At 35.2% G+C, this 21,535-nt stretch overlaps 1 protein-coding gene across 5 annotated transcripts in view; it reads left to right on the forward strand.

Annotated features, from left to right (window-relative positions):
- LOC137033683 (protein unc-13 homolog B) overlaps positions 1-21,535 on the forward strand; it is a 68,424-nt gene that overhangs the window by 25,212 nt on the left and 21,677 nt on the right. For 3 of the 5 annotated variants that reach the window (XM_067405851.1, XM_067405852.1, XM_067405853.1), the window contains exons 6-23: positions 229-303; positions 1,527-1,746; positions 2,175-2,402; positions 2,620-2,761; positions 4,835-5,004; positions 6,232-6,347; positions 6,998-7,161; positions 7,640-7,790; positions 9,104-9,172; positions 10,908-10,997; positions 11,397-11,537; positions 13,265-13,458; positions 13,538-13,623; positions 15,997-16,123; positions 16,398-16,494; positions 17,588-17,731; positions 18,229-18,306; positions 18,451-18,528. In XM_067405851.1, coding sequence (XP_067261952.1) covers positions 229-303; positions 1,527-1,746; positions 2,175-2,402; positions 2,620-2,761; positions 4,835-5,004; positions 6,232-6,347; positions 6,998-7,161; positions 7,640-7,790; positions 9,104-9,172; positions 10,908-10,997; positions 11,397-11,537; positions 13,265-13,458; positions 13,538-13,623; positions 15,997-16,123; positions 16,398-16,494; positions 17,588-17,731; positions 18,229-18,306; positions 18,451-18,528 — 2,370 coding nt within the window. Of the gene's footprint in view, positions 1-228; positions 304-1,526; positions 1,747-2,174; positions 2,403-2,619; positions 2,762-4,834; positions 5,005-6,231; positions 6,348-6,997; positions 7,162-7,639; positions 7,791-9,103; positions 9,173-10,907; positions 10,998-11,396; positions 11,538-13,264; positions 13,459-13,537; positions 13,624-15,996; positions 16,124-16,397; positions 16,495-17,587; positions 17,732-18,228; positions 18,307-18,450; positions 18,529-21,380; positions 21,402-21,535 lie in introns of all 5 variants that reach the window. The other 2 variants (XM_067405854.1, XM_067405850.1) reach the window with 1 other exon arrangement.

Raw genomic sequence — 21,535 nt, forward strand, 5'->3', positions numbered from 1 at the left:
ACAAATAAAGTTATGGTATTGTGAATTCTACACTAATAAATGCTGGGTTGTTTCAACCTATGTTTGGGTCAAATTTAAAAATGTAGTTAAAAAAAATTAAACCAACGGTTGGGTTTGTTCATATTTGACCCAAACATGGGTTGAAACAACCCAGAATTTTTAGAGTGTGCTATCACTATTGTAAAATTAAGCACATGTTAATATTCAACCATTGTTCCCCTCTTTCAGTCTCTGGTACAGTCCAGGAAAGCAGGGATCTCGCACACATTAGCTGCACGCTCTTCGCTGAAGGATGAAGAACTGGTAAGACCTACAAAATACACAAATATCTGTCATCTATCTGCTTCTCTGTTTTTAAAATGGCTTCTCTCAACCCACTTGTTAATGTTGCAATGTAACGGAAGTAGTGATGGATCTTTTCCTACCGTATTGTGATGTAAATCTAAAAAAAAAGAAGAAAAAAAAGTAGGATGGGGATTTGGTGTTCTATCCATTGATTGTTGATTGGATGGCAGCAGATCTAAATACGAGCTTGAAGTAGATTTTGAGAAAGGGGTGGGGTTTAAGCAGACTAAATGATTGCAAAAGTCCTGCTTAAGACACCAGAGGGAAGTATAAAAATAATTTAAAAAAAACATGTGTGGATGTATCATTCACAATAAGACCAATAACAAGCCTTTAGAAAACAGAGAGGGTGAATTTGCATGTCATGCTGACTTTAAAGGAATAGCAAAAAGAAACTGAAATTTAAGTCAGTATTCACTGAAAAGACATGATTCACGTAATTTATGATCAATGCCATGCACATATTTCGTAACCAATAACAATGATTTAATAAATAAATTTATAATTAAAAGAAACAATTGTTCAGTGTTCAGTGTTCAGCAGACATGTTGTCTTTAAGTAATACCACACAGTCATTTGTGTAATTATTACATTCATGGTACATTTCATGGTTCTTTTTTGACCATTTTTGGAGCTTGACAGCATCTGTCCCCTTTCACTTTCATTGTATTGCATTGTGTTTTTCCATTGTGTGGTTCGGAATGACACAAGAGTAATAATGATAATGGAGTAATTTTTGACAGCATTAAAATGTTCTAGTTTTCATTTTTAGTTTAGATTTTTCTAGTCTTGTATCAAAATTAGAGTTACCCTTCATATGCTCCGGATTAATAAATGTTTGCATGGGTGTACGCCACCTACACCTTATGTAGATAAAGATGTATGATGTGGCTCTCATTTGGTCATCACTTTGACACCTGTCTGCCCACTCCCATAACTACACCTACACCAATATTTATAAAGCGCATCTTGTGCTCTTACACTTACCTGCTATTTTTCCTTCTCATTGTTTTTCCCCATTTTCTATTTAAACCATTATTAACCATTTTCTTTCTTTTCATTTTTTTTCACATTTTCACTGTCTTTTCATTGGGCTTTGTTTTGAAATGTCATCTTCAGGGTTGCATCTAGTGCCCATTTCTGGCAGACTCTATTTTCAGCTATTTACTCTCTCCCTGTAGAAGAATCACGTGTACAAGAAGACCCTCCAGGCTCTGATTTACCCCATTTCTTGCACGACACCCCATAACTTTGAAGTGTGGACAGCCACCACGCCCACCTACTGCTATGAGTGTGAGGGTTTGTTGTGGGGTATTGCACGGCAGGGCATGCGCTGCTCAGAGTGTGGAGTCAAATGCCACGAAAAATGCCAGGAGCTTCTTAACGCAGACTGTTTGCAGAGTGAGTCACTAACCAAATACGAAAAACAACAACAACAACCACAAAAAACTATATATTGTCACATTGTATTTTTTTTTTTTTTTACACTATCCCTTATGAATGTTACATCTGTGCCATTGACAAATGCTTTTTAATAAAAGTAAGCAACTGATTGACCAGAAAGCTTGTAAAAATGAGTAAGAAATATGTAAGATTATACACTAACACTAATGCTCAATTATACAATTTATGAAAAATATACACAAAAAATGAAGATTATGCTATTTTTTTTTAATTCAACTTTTCACTTTAATGTTAATTTGTAATGAAAATACACAACAGAAACTTTTTTTTTTTTACCAGTGCATTATGTTTGACACGTTTTTTTTTTTTTTTTAATCACGTTGTATATTGCAATTCAATTATAAATGCATCTCTATAATTGCCAGGAGCTGCTGAGAAGAGCTCCAAAACAGGAGCAGAGGACAGAACCCAGCATATCATAGCAGCCATGAAGGACCGCATGAAGATCCGAGAGAGGAACAGGCCTGAAATCTTTGAGATGATAAGGCTTGTGTTCAGTGTGAATAAACTAAACCATGCTCAGCAGATGAAGGCCATCAAACAGACTGTGCTTGATGGAACATCAAAGTGGTCTGCCAAAATCTCCATCACAGGTACGATAGCAGGGACAGCTGCTATTACTCTGATTGAAATGTTTGAGTAGATACCTTTCAGTGATCTATATATTCAAGGAACAATCATGTAAATGCAGATTTCTATTTGTAAATAATGTCTTTTTTTTTTTTCCATTCATTTTTTTTTTTTTTTTACTGATTGTGATTTCATTATAAAAGATTGTTCAGATTCTGTGTGTTCATGTGTTTTTTCCAGTGGTGAGTGCTCAGGGCCTGCAGGCTAAAGACAGAACTGGTTCCAGTGATCCGTATGTGACTGTTCAGGTTGGCAAGACTAAGAAGAGAACCAAAACTATCTACGGTAACCTTAACCCTGTGTGGGAGGAGACGTTTAACTTGTGAGTCTAATACAATATTTTCAGTTCTCTTTGTTCTCTTGGAATCCTGATTTTTACTTGCTCTGTTCTTATTCTCATTTCTTTTCAATGTAATCAGACAAAATCTGTATGTTGCCTTTCTCCCAGAGGCAATATTTGCTCAGGAGTTGTTTTATGTCACCTTTGTCTTCTGATATTTTTCCTAAGATTATAAATTATAAATAATAAAGTGATTTAAAAAACTAAAATAATAAAAAATAAATAAAAATCACAAATGAGACAATTATTGACATACAGTAAGAGCACGGAGCTATTAAATTAAATGTGGATAGCATAGCTCAATTCTGTGAATATTGAGGTCTCTGAATTTTGCGGACTTTGGTATCTTCACAACACTGAGCACAAGTTGTTTGATTGTTGAGATCTCTCCTGAAACTCCACAGGAGACACGTTAGAAATTCCTGGAGACACTTGCTCAGGAGAAGAAAAAAAAATGAGAAGAAATGAGACTTCAACAAAAGTGTCTGTTTGCTTTCCTTATTATCTCATTGCAATCTAGAAAAAGTAATTAAATAGGATATTAACCCTCTGGGGTCTGAGGTGTTTTCTGGGCCTTGAAGGTGTTTTGACAGATCCCAAATGGAATTTATTTCAAACACTCGACTGACTTCATGAAGTGAGTTTGGAGTAAAACATGTACTGTAATGTTTGGTGTGTTCTGCTTTTCAGATGCACATCGTGAATGTCTCACAGCATTCGCAGAGACCATTTACTCTATGGAACATTATTGTTTAGCACCTATAAACATCTACGTTTGAGCAGATATCCATGGACGCAGTATTTCACAGTAAACACTGGTCTAAACGTGCTAATATTGTTACAGTGTAAACACTCATTACTTTTATCATATTGTGTTTTATCTTATAGATCATAAAAACATCCTTGTGTCATATATTTATATTTATTCAGCATTGAAAGACTGCTTACCTGCCTATCTTTTTTTTTTACGTTTCCGTCTATTTCACACTTTTTAGTCTGGCATTAGTTCAACTAGTACAATGTGTACAAGTTTATGTAACAATAACACATTAACTAATGTAAGTAAGAATAAATTACTTGCCTCCGCTGGATAAATCATGTTCTTCTTCTGAGGTAAATCCAAGGCTTATTCCTCATAGCATTAAGCATTAATGATTAAGCTTGATGTTTGTTTATCAAGGTGATAGGGCGTTTACAGGTTCTCGTGCCTCACGTGGATGATTTGCATGTGAATTGCTTGCTCTGAGAAATGTCAGAATGCGCATCTTGTTTGTTTTCTTTATTTTGCAAAAAAAACATTTTGTAAAGTAGACACTTAACAGTTTCGAATGCTGTATAACACTTATCTGTGTGACCAAAATTGACTGATTATTTTAAATTTTTCGCACTGATAAGAAAAAAGCGAGGTGGTCTCGCCAGCGTGACCATCGACCCCAGGGGTTTAATATAAGATTTTAAAGATATCTCCCACAGGCTAAAATGTCAAAGTCAAATCTTCTTCTGGCAGAGCTAAGACAACATACAATGTGCAAAGTTTGCACTGCTTTAAAAAAAAGTGTTATGTGTATGGGAAAAAAGCACTGCATTACATTCTCCAATAATCTATGGCATAGGGCAGCAGAAATAAAGCCACAATAGCAATATTTGTTTTTAGAAAAAAAATGGTAAAACCACTCTTAATATGTGTCTTATTATTTAGCAAAGTGTCAGTTTATAAAAGCAATAATTAATACGAAGTTTGTATAATAAAAAAGGAATTAATACTTAGCTTATTAAATAAATTTATTTTTATTAATAATCTAAAAGTAATATTTATATAATAAAGTTTAGTTCATTATAATAACTGTAGACTGCAGTTGTTAAGAAATATAGCAACTTTTGTTAATATTGAATTGTTGTTAACTATGTTGAAATCACAGGTGTGTAGATTGTTCTAAAATCCAAATGACTTTTGCAAAGCCACAAAAATGTACAAATACACTCTTTTACATCCACAAATAATCTCTTTTATGAAGCAGCTGTGATTTGTTCACAACTTTTCCTTCTCCTCCCCAGTGAGTGCCACAATTCATCTGATCGTATTAAATTGCGCGTATGGGATGAAGATGATGATATAAAGTCTCGTGTGAAGCAGCGTCTGAAAAGGGAATCCGATGACTTTTTGGGTCAGAGCATCATCGAGGTCCGAACCCTCAGCGGAGAAATGGACGTCTGGTATAACCTTGGTAAGTTCCTCAGTCTATGTGTGTTTCAATGTCGAGTAGTACTTGATCTCTTTAAATTATATATATATATTTTTAACTCTCTGGAGCTTTGAATGTAGAACTCGTGCATTCTATACAGCTGTACAGTCATGACGTCAGTTTGCAGACAAACCAGAAGTCTAATTCATTGTGGGTTCCCTCTGGGGTTTTGAATGGGTTTTTATAATTTTTTTTTTTTTTTTTTTTTTTGTATTAGTTGGTGCATTTGTTTGATTTAGTAGTTAACATTTACTAGAAAAAGAGGCTTTCACGTTTTGTTCTATAAAATAAATTACACAGTCACATGGATTCTGAAACCTTTGTGTGCTTTAATGTTGCTTTAAGTTGCCAACAAGGTGCTTTATAAGGACTAATTAAGACCTTTTTTTCCGTCATAAATCTAAAACTGATATTCAAAAAACGCATTAGAAATTCCCGAGGGAACCCATGACTAGACAGTGCTAATTTTCTTAAAGGGATTAGAACTAAAAATGTAATGGCTCCATTGTGTCACACAAGAGATTAAACCATCTGTCTGCTTAAGGGCTCGGATTTCAGTGCAGGTCATAAACGATCGATGCCTAAAATATGAACTGTAATCTAAACTAATATATATCTGACTTAATTTTTAATGTTGTAATAAGCCTGAGCAGATAAAATGATATAATGTAGTGATTTGCATGAATTTAGATATAAGATTAAAAAAGTTACTGTGAAATATGCCAAAATTTTACTTTTAGCTATTTATGAAAACTTGCATGATTAATATGTCTAACTTTGGTGGTGGACATTTTTACAGTCAGTCAGATGGTAACTACTCTACTACGTGGGCACATGGCTTCTTTTCTCTTTGCATAATAATATTACAGAAAGCTGTTCTTCAGTTGTGATTTTCATAAGAGCTCAATACATTTGTGTCTAATCTGTTCACAATTGCTTCCTACACTAGTGAATTGTTTCTGATCAAATATTCATTGTAGAAAATAAAAAGTAAAATGATGAGTGTTCATTTTAAAATCTTGAGTCTTTAAATTTGAAAGTACTTTTTATTTTCTCTTGATAATAAAAATTGGTTAAATGTTATTACCAGATGTGAATCTACCACTATTCTTTGGCTAAGGTTCTCCATTAGGAGCAGATGCTTGTAAATGGAGACTTGTCTTTCATATCACTTGTGTAATGACCATGTGTAATCTCTGACTTCTGCAGAAAAACGCACAGATAAGTCAGCAGTATCAGGGGCCATCAGACTGCAGATAAGTGTGGAAATTAAAGGGGAAGAGAAAGTGGCCCCTTATCATGTTCAGTACACCTGTCTGCACGAGGTAAACCGCTTTCAATATCTTTTTAGATGACAAATGCCTGTTCAAGAATGTAAGAAATGCCTGTTCACTAATGTTCAAGAATTTAGGGTTAGTAGGATTTTTTTTTTAAGAATGAAAGAAATGAAAGAATGAAAGAAATGAATGCTTTTATTCAGCAAGAGTGACAGTAAAGACCTTTTACATTATTACAAAACATTTCTATTTAAAATAATGCTGAATCCCAGATAAAAATGTAAAAAAAAAAAAACTGTTTTCAACATTGATAATAATAAGAAATATTTATTCAACACCAAATCAGAATATTAAAATGATTTCTAATATGCTGATTCAGAATTTTAGAATGATCATGTGACACTGAAGAGTAATGGTTGCTGAAAATTCAGTTTACCATCACAGGAATAAATTATATATATAAACTTATTTTAAATGTAATATTTTCAATATTACTGTATTATTAAGCAAATAAATGCAGCCTTGGTGAGAATAAATGAATTTTTTTATATTGAAATACTACTGACCCAAACTTTTGAATGGTATATAATTCATATCTAATATATTTAAACCTAAAATGCATTTTTAAACCAAAAATACTTTTTATATGTCACTTAGCCTCTTTCTCCATCTCTCTCACTTTTTTTTTTTTTTTGTAGAATTTCTTTCACTTTATGACAGACGTTGAAGGGCAGGGTGTGGTGAAGTTGCCCACGGCACGTGGAGATGATGCCTGGAAGATCTACTTTGATGAGATTGCTCAAGATATTGTAGATGAGTTTGCCATGCGCTATGGGATCGAATCCATCTATCAAGCCATGACGTAAGCCATGAAAGGTTTTCTGTGTATTCTGACAGCCATAGTTCCTTTGCTGTTGGCAGGAAATGTCTGCTGGTACCATACTGTAATCACATCAATTCCCATCAATAACCAGTCAGTTTTAACAATATGAGTTGTTGTTTAAGAGTGTTTTAAATCCTAAGTGGGTATTCGAATGGACTGAATATTTGGGTTCAGTTGTGCATATTGCCAAACAGAATATTAATGAACAGTTTAAATAATTTCCAATAAATACTAACCTAGACATTTTGTTTATTTAATAGAGAGACTTGTTTTGGTGAGAAGCAGTAAATTGCAATGAAAGGACTGACTTATTGTTTGAGATGAAAAGTCCAAATACTGATATTTATGAAAGGAAAATGAACATTATATATTATAAAGAAAAAGTGACATTTACTATTATTACATAACTGTTGTAGTAAAGCATTCTTACTGGGTGTCTGTGTCTGTCCACCTGTAGGCATTTCGCATGTCTGTCCTGTAAATACATGCTGTCTGGTGTCCCTGCGGTAATGAGCACGCTCCTGGCCAACATCAACGCATTCTACGCTCACCCCACCTCAATCACCAATGTCTCCGCCTGTGACCGCTTCACTGCCTCCAACTTTGGGGTAATGCTAACTCTGCATTGCACACAGCTAATATGGCCCCACCACTATAAGGACAGACTAGAGGTTGATTATTCCCTCCATTCGTTCATGAGCATATTCTCAGTACAATGTGATATAAAAATAATAATAATAGTAATAAGGAGAAGAGTTTATTGAGCACCAAATCAGCATATCAGAGTGATTTCTGAAGGATCATGTGAGACTGAAGACTGGAGTAATTATGCTGAAAATTCAGCTTTGCATCACAGGAATAAATTACATTTTAAAGTATATTAAAATGGAAAACTGTATATAAATTGTATTAATATTTCACAGTATTAGTGTTACTAATGTATTTTTGATCAAATAAATTGGAAACTTCTTTAAAAAACATTAAAAAAATCTTAAAAGTTAACTTTTGCTGCTCCCTATGTTAGCATACATAGTGTAATGATGTAACCTGCAAAAATGTCACTGAAAATTCCCTCCACTAATGCACAGAATGATTATATTTTTTGTAACGTCATGTATACAAAGAAAAGCAGAGTGATACTGTACAGAGAAAAGTCCCAGCGCTATTGGACTAAATGTCAGTGCTCTAGGAAGGCTGCTCAGCCAATCAGAAGACCGGAACTAACTGTTTTATAAGCTGTAATGTCACATTTGCTTACAGAACGGTGGTGATTTTGATTGTTAAAATCAGAGTCACAATAAACCTTTGATCCCAAACCCACTGAGAGTATTATTCTCATATGACACATCTGAGGATGCTTTTGTGGCATCCTCTGATTCTAGAAAACCATGAACGCAGCTGCTTTAATTTTTGCACAGCTACAATCCCTTTCCTCACTTTCTTGTACTGGACCTTTCTGCGAAACAGTCTTGCTCATACAAGGATTTTGAAAAGATGCAACATAGTGAATAACTGAAACGTTGTCAGTGTCCCTGACCCTTTGATTCCTATTCAGGTTTTCTCATTGCCATGAGACAGGCTCATTCAAAGGCCTGTCTCTGGTGTGCTTGTACTGTCTTTGTTCGTGTGTGTGTGTGTGTGTGTGTGTGTGTGTGTGTGTGTGTGTGTGTGTGTGTGTGTGTGTCTGTCTGTGTGCACACTCTGTGTCCTTGGATCAAGGTCTAAATTCATTCAGTGGGATATTAGTGTCAGAGAAACGTACTGTACCTTGTGGCTCTTTGAAAATGTTTGAGAGGGTATGTCATTCTTGCTCTGTCTCTATAACTAAATTCATTACCAAATACAGTAAGAAAGAACCAATTTTTTGTTTGTTTGTTTAATTCTATTCACCACTGAGTCATCTTTCTCTCTGTTAATGCAGAAAGATCGGTTTGTTAGACTGCTGGATCAGCTCCATAATTCTCTCCGCATTGACCTGTCAACATACAGAGTAAGTATTTATTGTGTACACTAACTTAAACTAATGGACACGGACAATTGATGCAGTCTAGCATGGTGTGGTGTTAAAAAATTACAGCTTAAAGGGGTATTTCACCCAAAAATGAAAATTTGATGTTTATCTGCTTACCCCCAGCGCATCCAAGATGTAGGTGACTTTGTTTCTTCAGTAGAACACAAATTACGATTTTTAACTCCAACCGCTGTCAGTCAAATAATGCTAGTGGATGGGAACTTCCACTATAAGAGTAAATAAAACTTGCACAGACAAATCCAAATTAAACCCTGCGGCTCATGACGACACATTGATGTCCTAAGAGACGAAACGATCGGTTTGTGCGATAAACTGAACAGTATTTATATCATTTTTTACCTCTAATACACCACTATGTCCAACCGCATTCATCACTCGATTCGTTTGGTCTGATCGCGCTCTGACAGCGGCAGTGATGTCTCGCGCATATACTTCAATGAGAGCGATTGGAGTTAAACATCATCATTTGTGTTCTACTGAAGAAACAAAGTCACCTACATCTTGAATGCGCTGGGGGTAAGCAGATAAACATCAAATTTTAATTTTTGGGTGAACTATCCCTTTAACTGGAATAATGCGCACTAGTAAAAAAAAATATTTTGTTCACATTATGTTATTTACCTTAAAGGTAGGCTAGGCAATGTTTTCTTTAACACTTTTTGTTGTACTGGTTAAAACTCTGTTCACATTCTGATAGCAATCTAAAATAGAAGTGGTCTAAATATACTCTAAAAATGTATATATAATGCATGTCTTATGTGCAAGTCTCAGGACCAAAAAATGTTTGTCCAATCATTGCATTCTGTCACACTGAGCACACTGAAAGCTAGCTTGCTATTGCTAGCCTCTCCAAAATTGCCTACCCTAGCTTTTTTTTTTTTTTTTTTTTTTTTTTTTTTTTTAATATTTAATTTTAAGCTCTTCACTGATGCTGTTTGACAAAAGTTTATGAGGGGCAGAATTGTAGGCGGTGGTGAAAATGATGCCACCACAGTGGGACAGTTGAATTTTGAAAAATTCATAGATATTTTTTACACAAATATTGAAGTCATTTATATTTATAAAACATCAGTATTTATGTAATAATTCATATTTTTGTAATGGATTTTCATGGTTTACGATTGAAATTCAGGACTTGGGCAAGGGTAAAGCAATGAAGTCTGTTTATGAAGGTAATTTAAAAGGTAACAAAAATATGTAAAAGTAATTTTTTAAAAAATTGAAATCCAAATGCATATTTGTATGTAAAACGTGAATATTTCATGCTCAAATCATAATTTGTCAACGTGTTCAAACTTTCAATTTTTCTAAATTTAGCACAAATTTTTAATTAAATCAATCCACATCATGATTGCTGAAATATGTTTTTATGTGTAGTATTGTGACCCTACAATTAATAATGTATATTTCAGAATAATAATGTGCATTATAGTGGAGTCTAAGATGCAGCTGGATCACATGTAGTCTAGGTCTATATAAAAACTGTTTATTGACTGGTTCAACTGGTTTTGAGAGTGGTTGGCATGCATACTCTTTATAACAATATATAGTCTTGATCAATAACCTGTGTGCATATGTTAGTGATACATTGTTTATGATTGTTATTTACCTTCAAGTTACTGTTTTACCAAGGTCATATTGTGCTTCTCACTCAAGCTTCCTGTTTTGTTCTTTCTGTCCCTTTGATCTCCAGAATAATTTCCCAGCCAGCAGTAAACCACGTCTAGCAGATCTCAAATCCACAGTGGATTTATTGACTAGCATTACGTTCTTCAGATTGAAGGTATGATATCGTACCTCTAAATCTGATCAATTAATCGCATGCTGTATTATCTTTTTTGTTGTCTTATACTGTATATGGGATTTATAGGCATGTGGGTCTTATTTGTAATACATATATTGAGGGACAGATCCTATAGAGATGAATAATTCAATTGTGTTTCATACAGTCTTGAGTAAACGCTCAGTCATTTCTTTCTGCCTGAGTTCATACAGTAGAAAGGGATAATAGAAGGTTTGAGATGAAGATTGATTTCTTTGTGCTGAAAGAGAGAGGCCTTTGTGCGGGCTTTCATAACGGAGATTAGTCACTATTGATTTGACAGCGTATTGCTTGTTAGCGGGAGTTATATTGTTTTTATATAGACATACTCTTGTCTTCTCTGACACCCCCTGCGTCCAGGTTTTGGAACTGCAATCTCCCCCGCGTGCAGCCCATGTGGTTAGGGACTGTGTGAAAGCATGCCTCAACTCCACATATGAGTACATCTTTAACAACTGCCAAGAGCTGTACAACAGACAGTTTCAGCCAGCCGTGGAGCCTGTGAGTAAACGCATTCACATCATACACAGGTGTATGTTTGTATACACACAGATGGGTATGCTTACACTTATGTTGAAGTTTGGAGATTAGAATATGTCATTATCAGAGGTTGAATTTCTCATGGATAATACCAACATTTCAACCTAAGACATCAGCCTGAAATGAGTAATATTTTATAGAATTGATCTGTTACCATAGAGACCCACGTTTGTGCATAAAGGTCAGGCCCATGAATCATCAGTATCATTTTGAGTTTCTTCCATAGACTGTCTGTCTGTCTGTTTTTCTGTCCATCTATTTTTCTGTCTGTCTGTCTGTCTGTCTATCCGTCTGTCTATCATCTATCTATCTATCTCTCTGTCTGTCTATCATCTATCTATCATCTATCTATCTCTCTGTCTATCTGTCTGTCTGTCCATTTTTCTGTCTATCTATCTATCTATCTATCTATCTATCTATCTATCTATCTATCTATCTATCTATCTATCTATCTATCTATCTATATCTATCTATTTATCTGTCTGTCTCTCTTTTTCTAACAGTTTGTCTGTCTATCTATATCTATCTATTTATCTGTCTGTCTGTCTGTCTCTTTTTTCTGACTGTATCTGTCTATCTGTCTGTCTATCTATCTATCTATCTATCTATCTATCTATCTATCTATCTATCTATCTATCTATCTATCTATCTATCTATCTATCTATCTATCTATCTATCTATCTATCTATCTATCTGTCTGTCTCTTTTTCTGACTGTTTGTCTATCTATCTATCTATCTATCTATCTATCTATCTATCTATCTATCTATCTATCTATCTATCTATCTATCTATCTGTCTGTCTGTCTGTCTGTCTGTCTGTCTCTCTTTTTCTAACAGTTTGTCTGTCTATCTATATCTATCTATTTATCTGTCTGTCTCTTTTTTCTGACTGTATCTGTCTCTGTCTGTCTGTCTATCTGTCTGTCTGTCTGTATCTATCTATCTATCTATCTATCTATCTATCTATCTATCTATCTATCTATCTATCTATCTATCTATCTGTCTGTCTGTCTGTCTGTCTGTCTGTCTGTCTGTCTGTCTGTCTGTCTGTCTGTCTGTCTGTCTGTCTTGTCTGTCTGTCTGTCTGTCTGTCTCTTTTTCTGACTGTTTGTCTGTCTATCTATCTATCTGTCTGTCTGTCTGTCTGTCTCTCTTTTTCTAACAGTTTGTCTGTCTATCTATATCTATCTATTTATCTGTCTCTTTTTTCTGACTGTATCTGTCTCTGTCTATCTATCTATCTATCTATCTATCTATCTATCTATCTATCTATCTATCTATCTATCTATCTATCTATCTATCTATCTATCTATCTATCTATCTATCTATCTATCTGTCTCTTTTTCTGACTGTTTGTCTATCTGTCTGTCTGTCTGTCTATTTCTTTCTTTTTCTTTCTATTGTTGCCTGTCTGTTCTGTCAATCATTGTCATTTTATTTGTCCTTCGATCTGTCATTTTGACTTTCTATCATTCTCTCTGTTCTAAGTATGTGTTCTGTCTATCTTTCTGCCATTCTCAATCATTCTGTTTGTCATTCTGTCTGACTGTTATTCTTTCATTCTATTTATCATTCTGTTGGTCCATATGTCTTTCTGTCTATCTAACATGTGTTTGTCTGTCTGTCTGTCAGTCATTCTGTCTCCTTATTTGTTGTTCTATCATCATGCTAATGTTCTACTCAACAGAAACAAAAAGAAAAGAAAGAGGTAGAAGAGGGTGAAGAAGGGGAAGAGAAGAAGGATGAGAAAGATGAAGAAATTGCTGCTGTAGAAGAACCAGGACCAAGCATTCAGGATTTGGACTTCTGGCCCAAACTCATCACCTTGATAGTTTCCATCATAGAGGAGGACAGGAACTCCTACAGTCCGATCATAAATCAGTCAGTGACTGCATAGATACACACAATATCACACACAAACACATGAGCTGATATGTATAACCTGGTGTTTCCTGTGCAGGTTTCTTCAGGAGCTAAATGTAGGGAAAGTCAGTGCTGAGGTCATGTGGACACTCTTCGCACAGGACATGAAGTATGCACTAGAAGGTAAGAAGATATATACATTTATATGTATGGGAAGCGTGTGCGTCCTTAAAGGGGGGGTATCACACACGGTTTCTGCCAATCTCATTTTAATCTTGAGTACCTATAGAGTAGTAGTGCATCCTTCATATCTCCAAAAAGTATTTAGTTTTATCATATTTATAAAAGATACATACACCGTACCAAGTCTTTCCGAAAACAGCTAGCACCTGGAGGCGTGCCTTGTGAGCGGAGCTAAAGAGTGACGAGCATGTGCAGCTTTTGTGTAGTGATCGTCTGCAAGCTATCAATGGTCAGCTAAACAAATGTATTTAAGTACACACAATACACCATCGCATTATCCCTGGATAACTTCTGAATCACTATAATGAATATAGCATATAGTGAATAATGAATTGATGAATTCACTACGTTCATGTTGTTTACATTATATGCACTTAGGGCACCTGTTGCCAACAAAACAGACATTTGAAGCAGTTTTACTCACCACCTGCGGTTCCGACTCATGACCGGGATCATTATCGCTGTGACCGCACCATCTTTCAGTTTCAAACAATCTGTAAATCCAGTGTCGAACTGGGCCTTGTTTGTGAAACCATAAGCAGCGATCCTGAGGGCTTGAGCAGCCACGAAAAAACATGAGAGATTCTCCATTCATTTTAACCAATAAAAAAAGTTTCTATGGTTCTTTTAATAACAAATGTCGAGAGCACATCAATGTAATTCGCGAGCACAAAACTCTCAGCTCCACTTAACGCTAGGGTTCTTTGGGAAGCAAGGTTATCTTTCCCTTACAACCAAAAACACACTTCTTTGGTGACATTGTCCTGTGACCTGTGCAGAGCTGCCGACGACTTCTGTAAAGCAGAACCCGTGTTGATGGGCGTGCGCTTGCTCTCTGTAAAAAAAGACAGTGAAGTTTATGAGGATTTGGAAGAGTGTTTTTGGCACAGAAATACTCCGTCATATGTCCAACTCGTGTTTTGAAACTTTGGCCATGTTTAGCATGAGAATCCAACTCTTTAACAGTGTAAATAAGTCAGGATACACGAAATAGCATTAGAGACCCCCCCCCCTTTAAAGTATGTCTGTGTGTACTACAAATTTATTTGAGATTACTCCTCCTAACATCGCCCCATCTCCTTTTTATTTGTCTCTGTCTTCAGTTCTTAAACATATCGTCCTCAATCACTGGAAGAATGGTAAAGGTCAAAGGTTATATAGAGTCATGAGAGTGTGATCTTGGACTTGCATGTCTGGATATAGATCCAAGACAATCACATCACTCTGTTACATGCCAAGGGGTGCTAATCTACACTTTTAATGTGAATTTGCATATAAAATCAGTTGCGATTCAAATATAGTTGGCACTATCAAACACTTTAATGACAGCTTCTATGATTTTGGCACAAAGTGAAATATTAGTATTAAATTATTATCTGCCCTACTTCTTCCTTGTCACCACAGCTGGGTGGGCCAAGCTTCTAGGTACTGAATAATAATAAATATGATCAGTGTTATGTTAATGTGCTCATTGTGACAAGCTGTGAGCTTTGCATTGTGGAGGTTTTATTTCAAAAGAGCAATGCAAATCCTGTTTTCGATATTAAGATTAAAGGTTCAAAACACTTTTTTTTGGTCTCAAGTCCTCACTCTCTCATTGCTACAGCAGAGTTAGAGTTAGAGAATAGAACCCCCGGTTTCATTTTAGATCTTCCGAGTAGGAGTAAACCGGAGTTAGACACCTCATTGAAAAAAAAAAAATCTTTTCCTTTTGATGCCAGCCACCTTTTCTTTTGAAACTACCATTTTTATTGCACTTTTTTATTCTTTCTCAAGTGTTCTTTATCTCTTTCGTCTCTCCTGCCTTGTTTTCTTGTTTATAGCACCTGCCACATTTCATATTCGCAGACTTGATTTTTACGCTGGTAAGACATATGGTTAAGTAACTGTGAGAATGTATACTGTGCACGTGTACACTGCTGTTCAAACGTTTGGGTTGGTAAGAGTTTTTAGTGTTTTTGAAAAAAGTCTCTTATGCTCAACAAGGTCATAAATCATAAATACAGTAAAACCTTTTTTTTTTTTTTTTCATTTTTGATCAATTTAATGCATCCTAGCTGAATAAAAGTATTAATTTATGTTTAAAAGAAAATCTTAATGACTTCAAACGTTTGAATGGTAGTGTATGTAGTGTGTGAAATGCGTTTTCTTAGCGTTAGCCTCTGTGAGTGAGTACAGCTGGAGATTGAGATGAAACTGCAGTTCATTCTTAGTTTATAGCTCAGTGGAGAATAAATATGTTGAAGCCGAAGGAAATTCGTGACCAGGTAAAATGAAATTAAATATGTCGACTCATGCTTGTTGTCTCCCCAGAGCACGAGAAGATGAGGTTGTGTAAAAGTGCTGACTACATGAATCTGCATTTCAAAGTCAAATGGCTCTACAATGAATACGTCTGTGACCTGCCCGCTTTCTCTGACGCTGTCCCAGAGTACCCATCGTGAGTCACGCTGCTTCTACTGCTCTTTCAGAGCATCTTTGCCTAAAGTTTCCTTTTTTTCCCCCTTCAAATAATCTGCAGTTTGTTCTTCATGAGTAGTTTTATTTTCTCACTCACACTCTGTCATCACCTTCAGTCCCAAATCGACTGAGATGCCATGCTGGATATTTTCATCTGTTGTTTAAACATTCTTGACCATTTGCTGCTTTGCTGCCCCTCTGCTTTATTCCTCCTCCTATTTCTCTATATTTCTTCCTTCATTTCCCTTGTGTAGGTGGTTTCTGCCATTTGTTCTCCAGTGGCTCGCTGAGAATGAGGAAGTGTCGATGGAGTTTATGCATGGAGCCCTTGAGAGGGATAAAAGAGAGGGGGTATGGTTCAGAAACTAACTTTTTCTGTGTGTACTGCTCACTTATAAATGGTTTCTTGGTTGTAGGTCTACCAGGATTTAAACATGGTTTGTCAAATAAAATGGCTGCTTGCTGTCTACTACATGTAAGAGGGTTGATTTTTATGAAAATTAACTGATTTCAACTTTGCTTTATGTAAAGGTCAGATTCAAACAGTTTTGAAAACTTTTTTACCACACATTCATTTATTTTTGCTACTTTTCAAATGAATTTTATCTATATAATATTATTAAAAAGTTTAGAGTTGCTACATTTAAAAAAAAAAAAGAAAGAAGGAAGGAAAGAAAACTCTTGTACTCACCAAGGCTGCATTTATTGAATCAGATATATAGTGAAAATGGTAATATTGTGAAATATTATTATAATTTAAAATAACTGTTTTCTATTTTTTATATATTTTAAATTGTAATTGTGATGGCAAAGCTGAATTTTCAGCATCATTACTCCAGTCTTCAGTACCACATGATCCTTCAGAAATAATTCTAATATGGTGATTTGGTGCTCACGAAACATTTATTTTTTATAATAATAATAATTAAATGTTTTTACTGTCACTAGTAATGCTGTATACTGTCAGTTTATCAATGTAATGCATCCTTGTTGAACAGAAGTATTAATTTCTTAGAAAAAAAAGAAAAAAGAAAAGAAATTAGCTGCTCTTTTGTTGTGGTGTCATTTCCACCACACGGCACCATTTTTTTTTCCCGTCAAAGTAATTTTTTACTAAGGAAAAGACTTTTGAACAGAATCTTTTTCATCATTTATTTTTCATCTTTTCAATCAAAATGTAATTTTGTCAAGTATTACAAAAATGCGTGAAAATATTACTTATTTCTGTATATTTAGGATACATAAAATGCATAAACTTCTTATGAGTTTCAGAAACATTTTTTCCTGTTTATGTATGTGCAGTTTTGAACCTTGTTAGTAGACACAATAAATAAGCTAGTAAGCATATATATATATAAAGTTTGTTCAAAAAATCCTCCGTTCAAAGAGTGCCCAGAACTAAAAAATCATCTCGGACTAAAAATCTCTCCTTGCTTTTCCACAGTTCCAGCAGACATCTGAGCATGCTTTGTTTTCCTGTTCAGTCGTGGACATCTTCACTCAGCTCAACCAAAGCTTTGAGATCATCAAGAAACTAGACTGTCCTGATCCTGCAGTGGTCGCCCAGTACAACCGACGCTTTGCCAAGGTGAAAACCAGGAGCAGAGAATGACAGAAATATGATAAATGAAAAATGGTGGCAAAAGAAATATAGGCTGCTGGCACACAAAGTGTTTGTCTTTAGACCATCACCATCTGTTTCTTAGCCTGTGAGTCATATTTAACTTAGACGTCTGATGCAGAGACATCTTTGTCGAAGCCCACACAGGTTTTGTAGGAGCTGAGATATTTGTATTTTATTAGATTTTAGTGAGGACATGACTAAATACTAAATGGAATTGTCTGATATGATCATAATTGTGGTATTTTTATATCACTTTTTTCGGTAATCAACATATTGAGGTATATTTCGGGGAACAAAACAACAGCGTAATGCGTCTTCCCATGAAAAATTCATTAGTTTTCAACAACAAAGTCAATTTATCTGCCGTTCCAGATTACCAGCTCTGTACGAGATGTAGTTCATTTACTCTACATAACATTTAGGTGTAATAGCTGTTCATTTTTTCCCCCTTTCACTATCAGACTATCACCAAAGTGCTCCTGCAATATTGTGCTATTCTAACCAAGAGCTTCTCCACCTATTGTGAGAAAGAAAAGACGGTGAGTGTTGACAAAAAAAGTGTTAAGATTTGTTAAACTGTATATTTCAAGCTTAAATGCTATGTGGTTAAGAGTCCAGTCAGGTCTAAATTCTGTCTTTTTCTCTATCCTTGTGTTGTTCACTCCCTCCTGCAACTCCCGCAGCCGTGTGTGTTGATGAATAATGTCCAACAGATGCGTGTGATGTTGGAGAAGATGTTTGAATCTATGGGGGCCAAGCAGGTGAGGGAAATATGAAGTGATAACAGCTAATGACATGGCCATTAATAGAAGATGAGAGGTAATGGAAGTTACTGTACCGTTAACTGTGTTGCAATACTTAGTGAGCTGTCACCTAGGCAACATTTTTATGCTTTTTTCATAGACACTTTTACATACAGTACTGTGGTGTGTGTGTGTGTGTGTGTTTGTGTGTGTGTGTGTGTGTGTGTGTGTGTGTGTGTGTGTGTGTGTGTGTGTGTGTGTGTGTGTGTGTGTGTGTGTGTGTGTGTGTGTGTGTGTGTGTGTGTGTGTGTGTGTGTGTGTGTGTGTGTGTTTATATATATATATATATATAATTAGGGGTGTAACGGTACATGTATTCACTCTGAACCGTCACGGTATAGACATCAAGGTTTGGTGCAAGTCAGATGACGAATACAGTCGGTCAAAGGTGATCCACACTCAATTCTAGAAGAGGGCGCACATGGTAATGCAATGCGGTTTGCTAACCGTCACAACAAGAAAAAGCGCAGAAGAAGAAGAGACTAAATATGCACCAACCCAAAACGTGGGTTCAGATGGCACGCAGGAGCTTGCTAGTAGCCTATATGCTGGGTTTCGATTAATTTTTTTGATGCACAAACTTCACCGAAAGGAAACTGGGACAGCAGGAAGCATTCTGATTGTTTTCTTTATTTCACAAAAAATGTTTTATTTTTATTGTGTGTGTAGAGTGTACACAAATAAAAATAGTCCCTTTAGTTTTGAATGATGTCTTACTCTTATATGTATGACCATAAATGACAGAGTATTTTAAGTTGTTTCCGCTGTTGTAATGAGATAAAAATCATTGGGCATTGTGCCAATTTGTGTTGATTTCTTGACACCGCATGTTAATGAACTCTCATGCGCAAAGAAAATTACAGCATTAGCTAGGCACAACACATTAATCAAACCAATAAGTTTGATAACAGTAAACAGGGACAGTAGTGTAACAGTAGTGCAGATTACAGTGACTGTAATTTGCACTACTGTCTGTTCAAAATAAATGAAAGGAAACCTAGAATTATACAGGTATATTGCTTTTTCCTTTTGTACCAAATTCGTATCGAACTGTGACCGATGTACGTGACGTACCGTTACACCCCATATAATGGCATGAGCACCTTGATAGAACGGTGTTTTTTGTTAATGCAACAAAAGTATGGTGCTTTATAATGTACACTACCATTCAAAATTTGGGATCAGTAAGTTTTTTGGTGACAATTTATTTTAATGCGACGTACTTACACGTTACTACGTGTACTTACTATAGTAATAACAGTAATATATATATATATATATAATATAAAATATAATATAATGAAGTATTTTTACAATTTAAAATGACGATTTCGTATTTGGATATATTTTAAAATGTAATTTATTCCTAATGTAATAAATTACATTTTAATGTAATTTACATGTAATTTATCTAATGGAATGGCAAAGCTTACTCCAATCTTCAGTGTCACATGATCCTTCTGAAATCATTCTAACTTGCTGATTTGTTGCTTTAAAAATGTTTCTTATTATTATCAATGTTAAAGGTTGTGCTGCTTAATATTTTTGTGCTTTGATTTTTTTTTTTTTTTTTTTCAGGAATTGAATCTTTTGTAACATTATATCTCTCTACTGTTACTTTTGATCAATTTAATGCATCCTTTCTGAAAAAAAGTATTAACTTCTTTTAAAAAAAAAAAAAAAAAAAATCTTACTAATCCCAGACTTTACCCTAAGACCCTAAACTTGAATGGTAGTGTACCTAATTTAGCCAAAAAACTAAGGCAACATCACATGTATACTTAATAGATGAAGCAGTACCAGAATGCTCAGATTTACCGTGTATTTGTGGATATTATTTATTCTCCTTGGAGTATCAAGTTGTTTGCTTAGCAACATGCTAACATCGGAGTGAGCACTAAATGAGTATTGTGTGCTTTTGTGAGTTTATGTAACTGGAGAAACATGTGTATTATTTTGGTTTGATGAAGATGGGCCTACTGGCATTTTGCTCTTGATATGTTTGTTGTGAAGAATGAATTGAATGTATATTATCATTCAAATGTTACCAAAGTCCCTTTAAGACAAGTAATTTCACTCGGCGGCCATCTTTGAAACGCCTCTCGGGCATGCAAGTGCAGCTCCTATCTCTTTGAATGGGGAAACATCAAATTCTCTAAAGCTGTTTGCCAAGCTTTCAATTAAATTTCATGTTTGAAATCACCAATAAAATCTGACAACAGCTGTCTCATAAATTGTGTTTCTAAACACTCGAATCATGACAAAAAAAAATATTTTTTCAGGCTGGATCAAGATAATGTGCATGCGCAGTCCTAAATGCATGTCTCTTGTGCCTCATTTCGGAGGCGTGCGTCTGACTGTTTCTATAGAAACCGGAGCTTCTCTAACGGCCTTTGCAGTGACGCAATGACTTTACCAATCGGCGATTGGCTCTTATTTAGAAGGAAGGACTTATGTGCCTTATTATTATTATTATTATTATTATTATTATTATTATTATTATGTCTCCATATGGACTTATGTGCCTTATTATTATTATTATTATTATTATTATGTCTCCATATTGCGCATTGCACTTTCTCCCATTCATAATAATATGAGTGAAGCCTCTTGTGTTATTCTGTAGTCTTTGATGTGACACACCTTTTTGAAGATTCTGTTGAGACATCTGATGGAAGACAGGAAAATTGTTGATGTCAGTCTGTTTTTCAGAGTTTTTGTATGCATTTTGTGTAGATACTGTGTGTGTGTGGTGAATGTGTATCCTAGCTGAGCTAACCATATATGTATTTTTGTGTGTGTGTGTGTAGTATACTGCTGAGGAAATTAGGGTAGGTGAAGAGATGTATTTTTTTTTTTTTTTTTAGATTAACCATCCCTAATCCTCTGTGTGATTTTGTGCATTACTATGTGTTGTATTTAGACCAGGGGTGTCCAATCCTGCTCCTGGAGTGCCACTGTCCAG

This window comes from Chanodichthys erythropterus, chromosome 13 (genome assembly GCF_024489055.1).
Source record: "Chanodichthys erythropterus isolate Z2021 chromosome 13, ASM2448905v1, whole genome shotgun sequence".
In the NCBI taxonomy this organism is placed as follows: Eukaryota; Metazoa; Chordata; class Actinopteri; order Cypriniformes; family Xenocyprididae; genus Chanodichthys; species Chanodichthys erythropterus.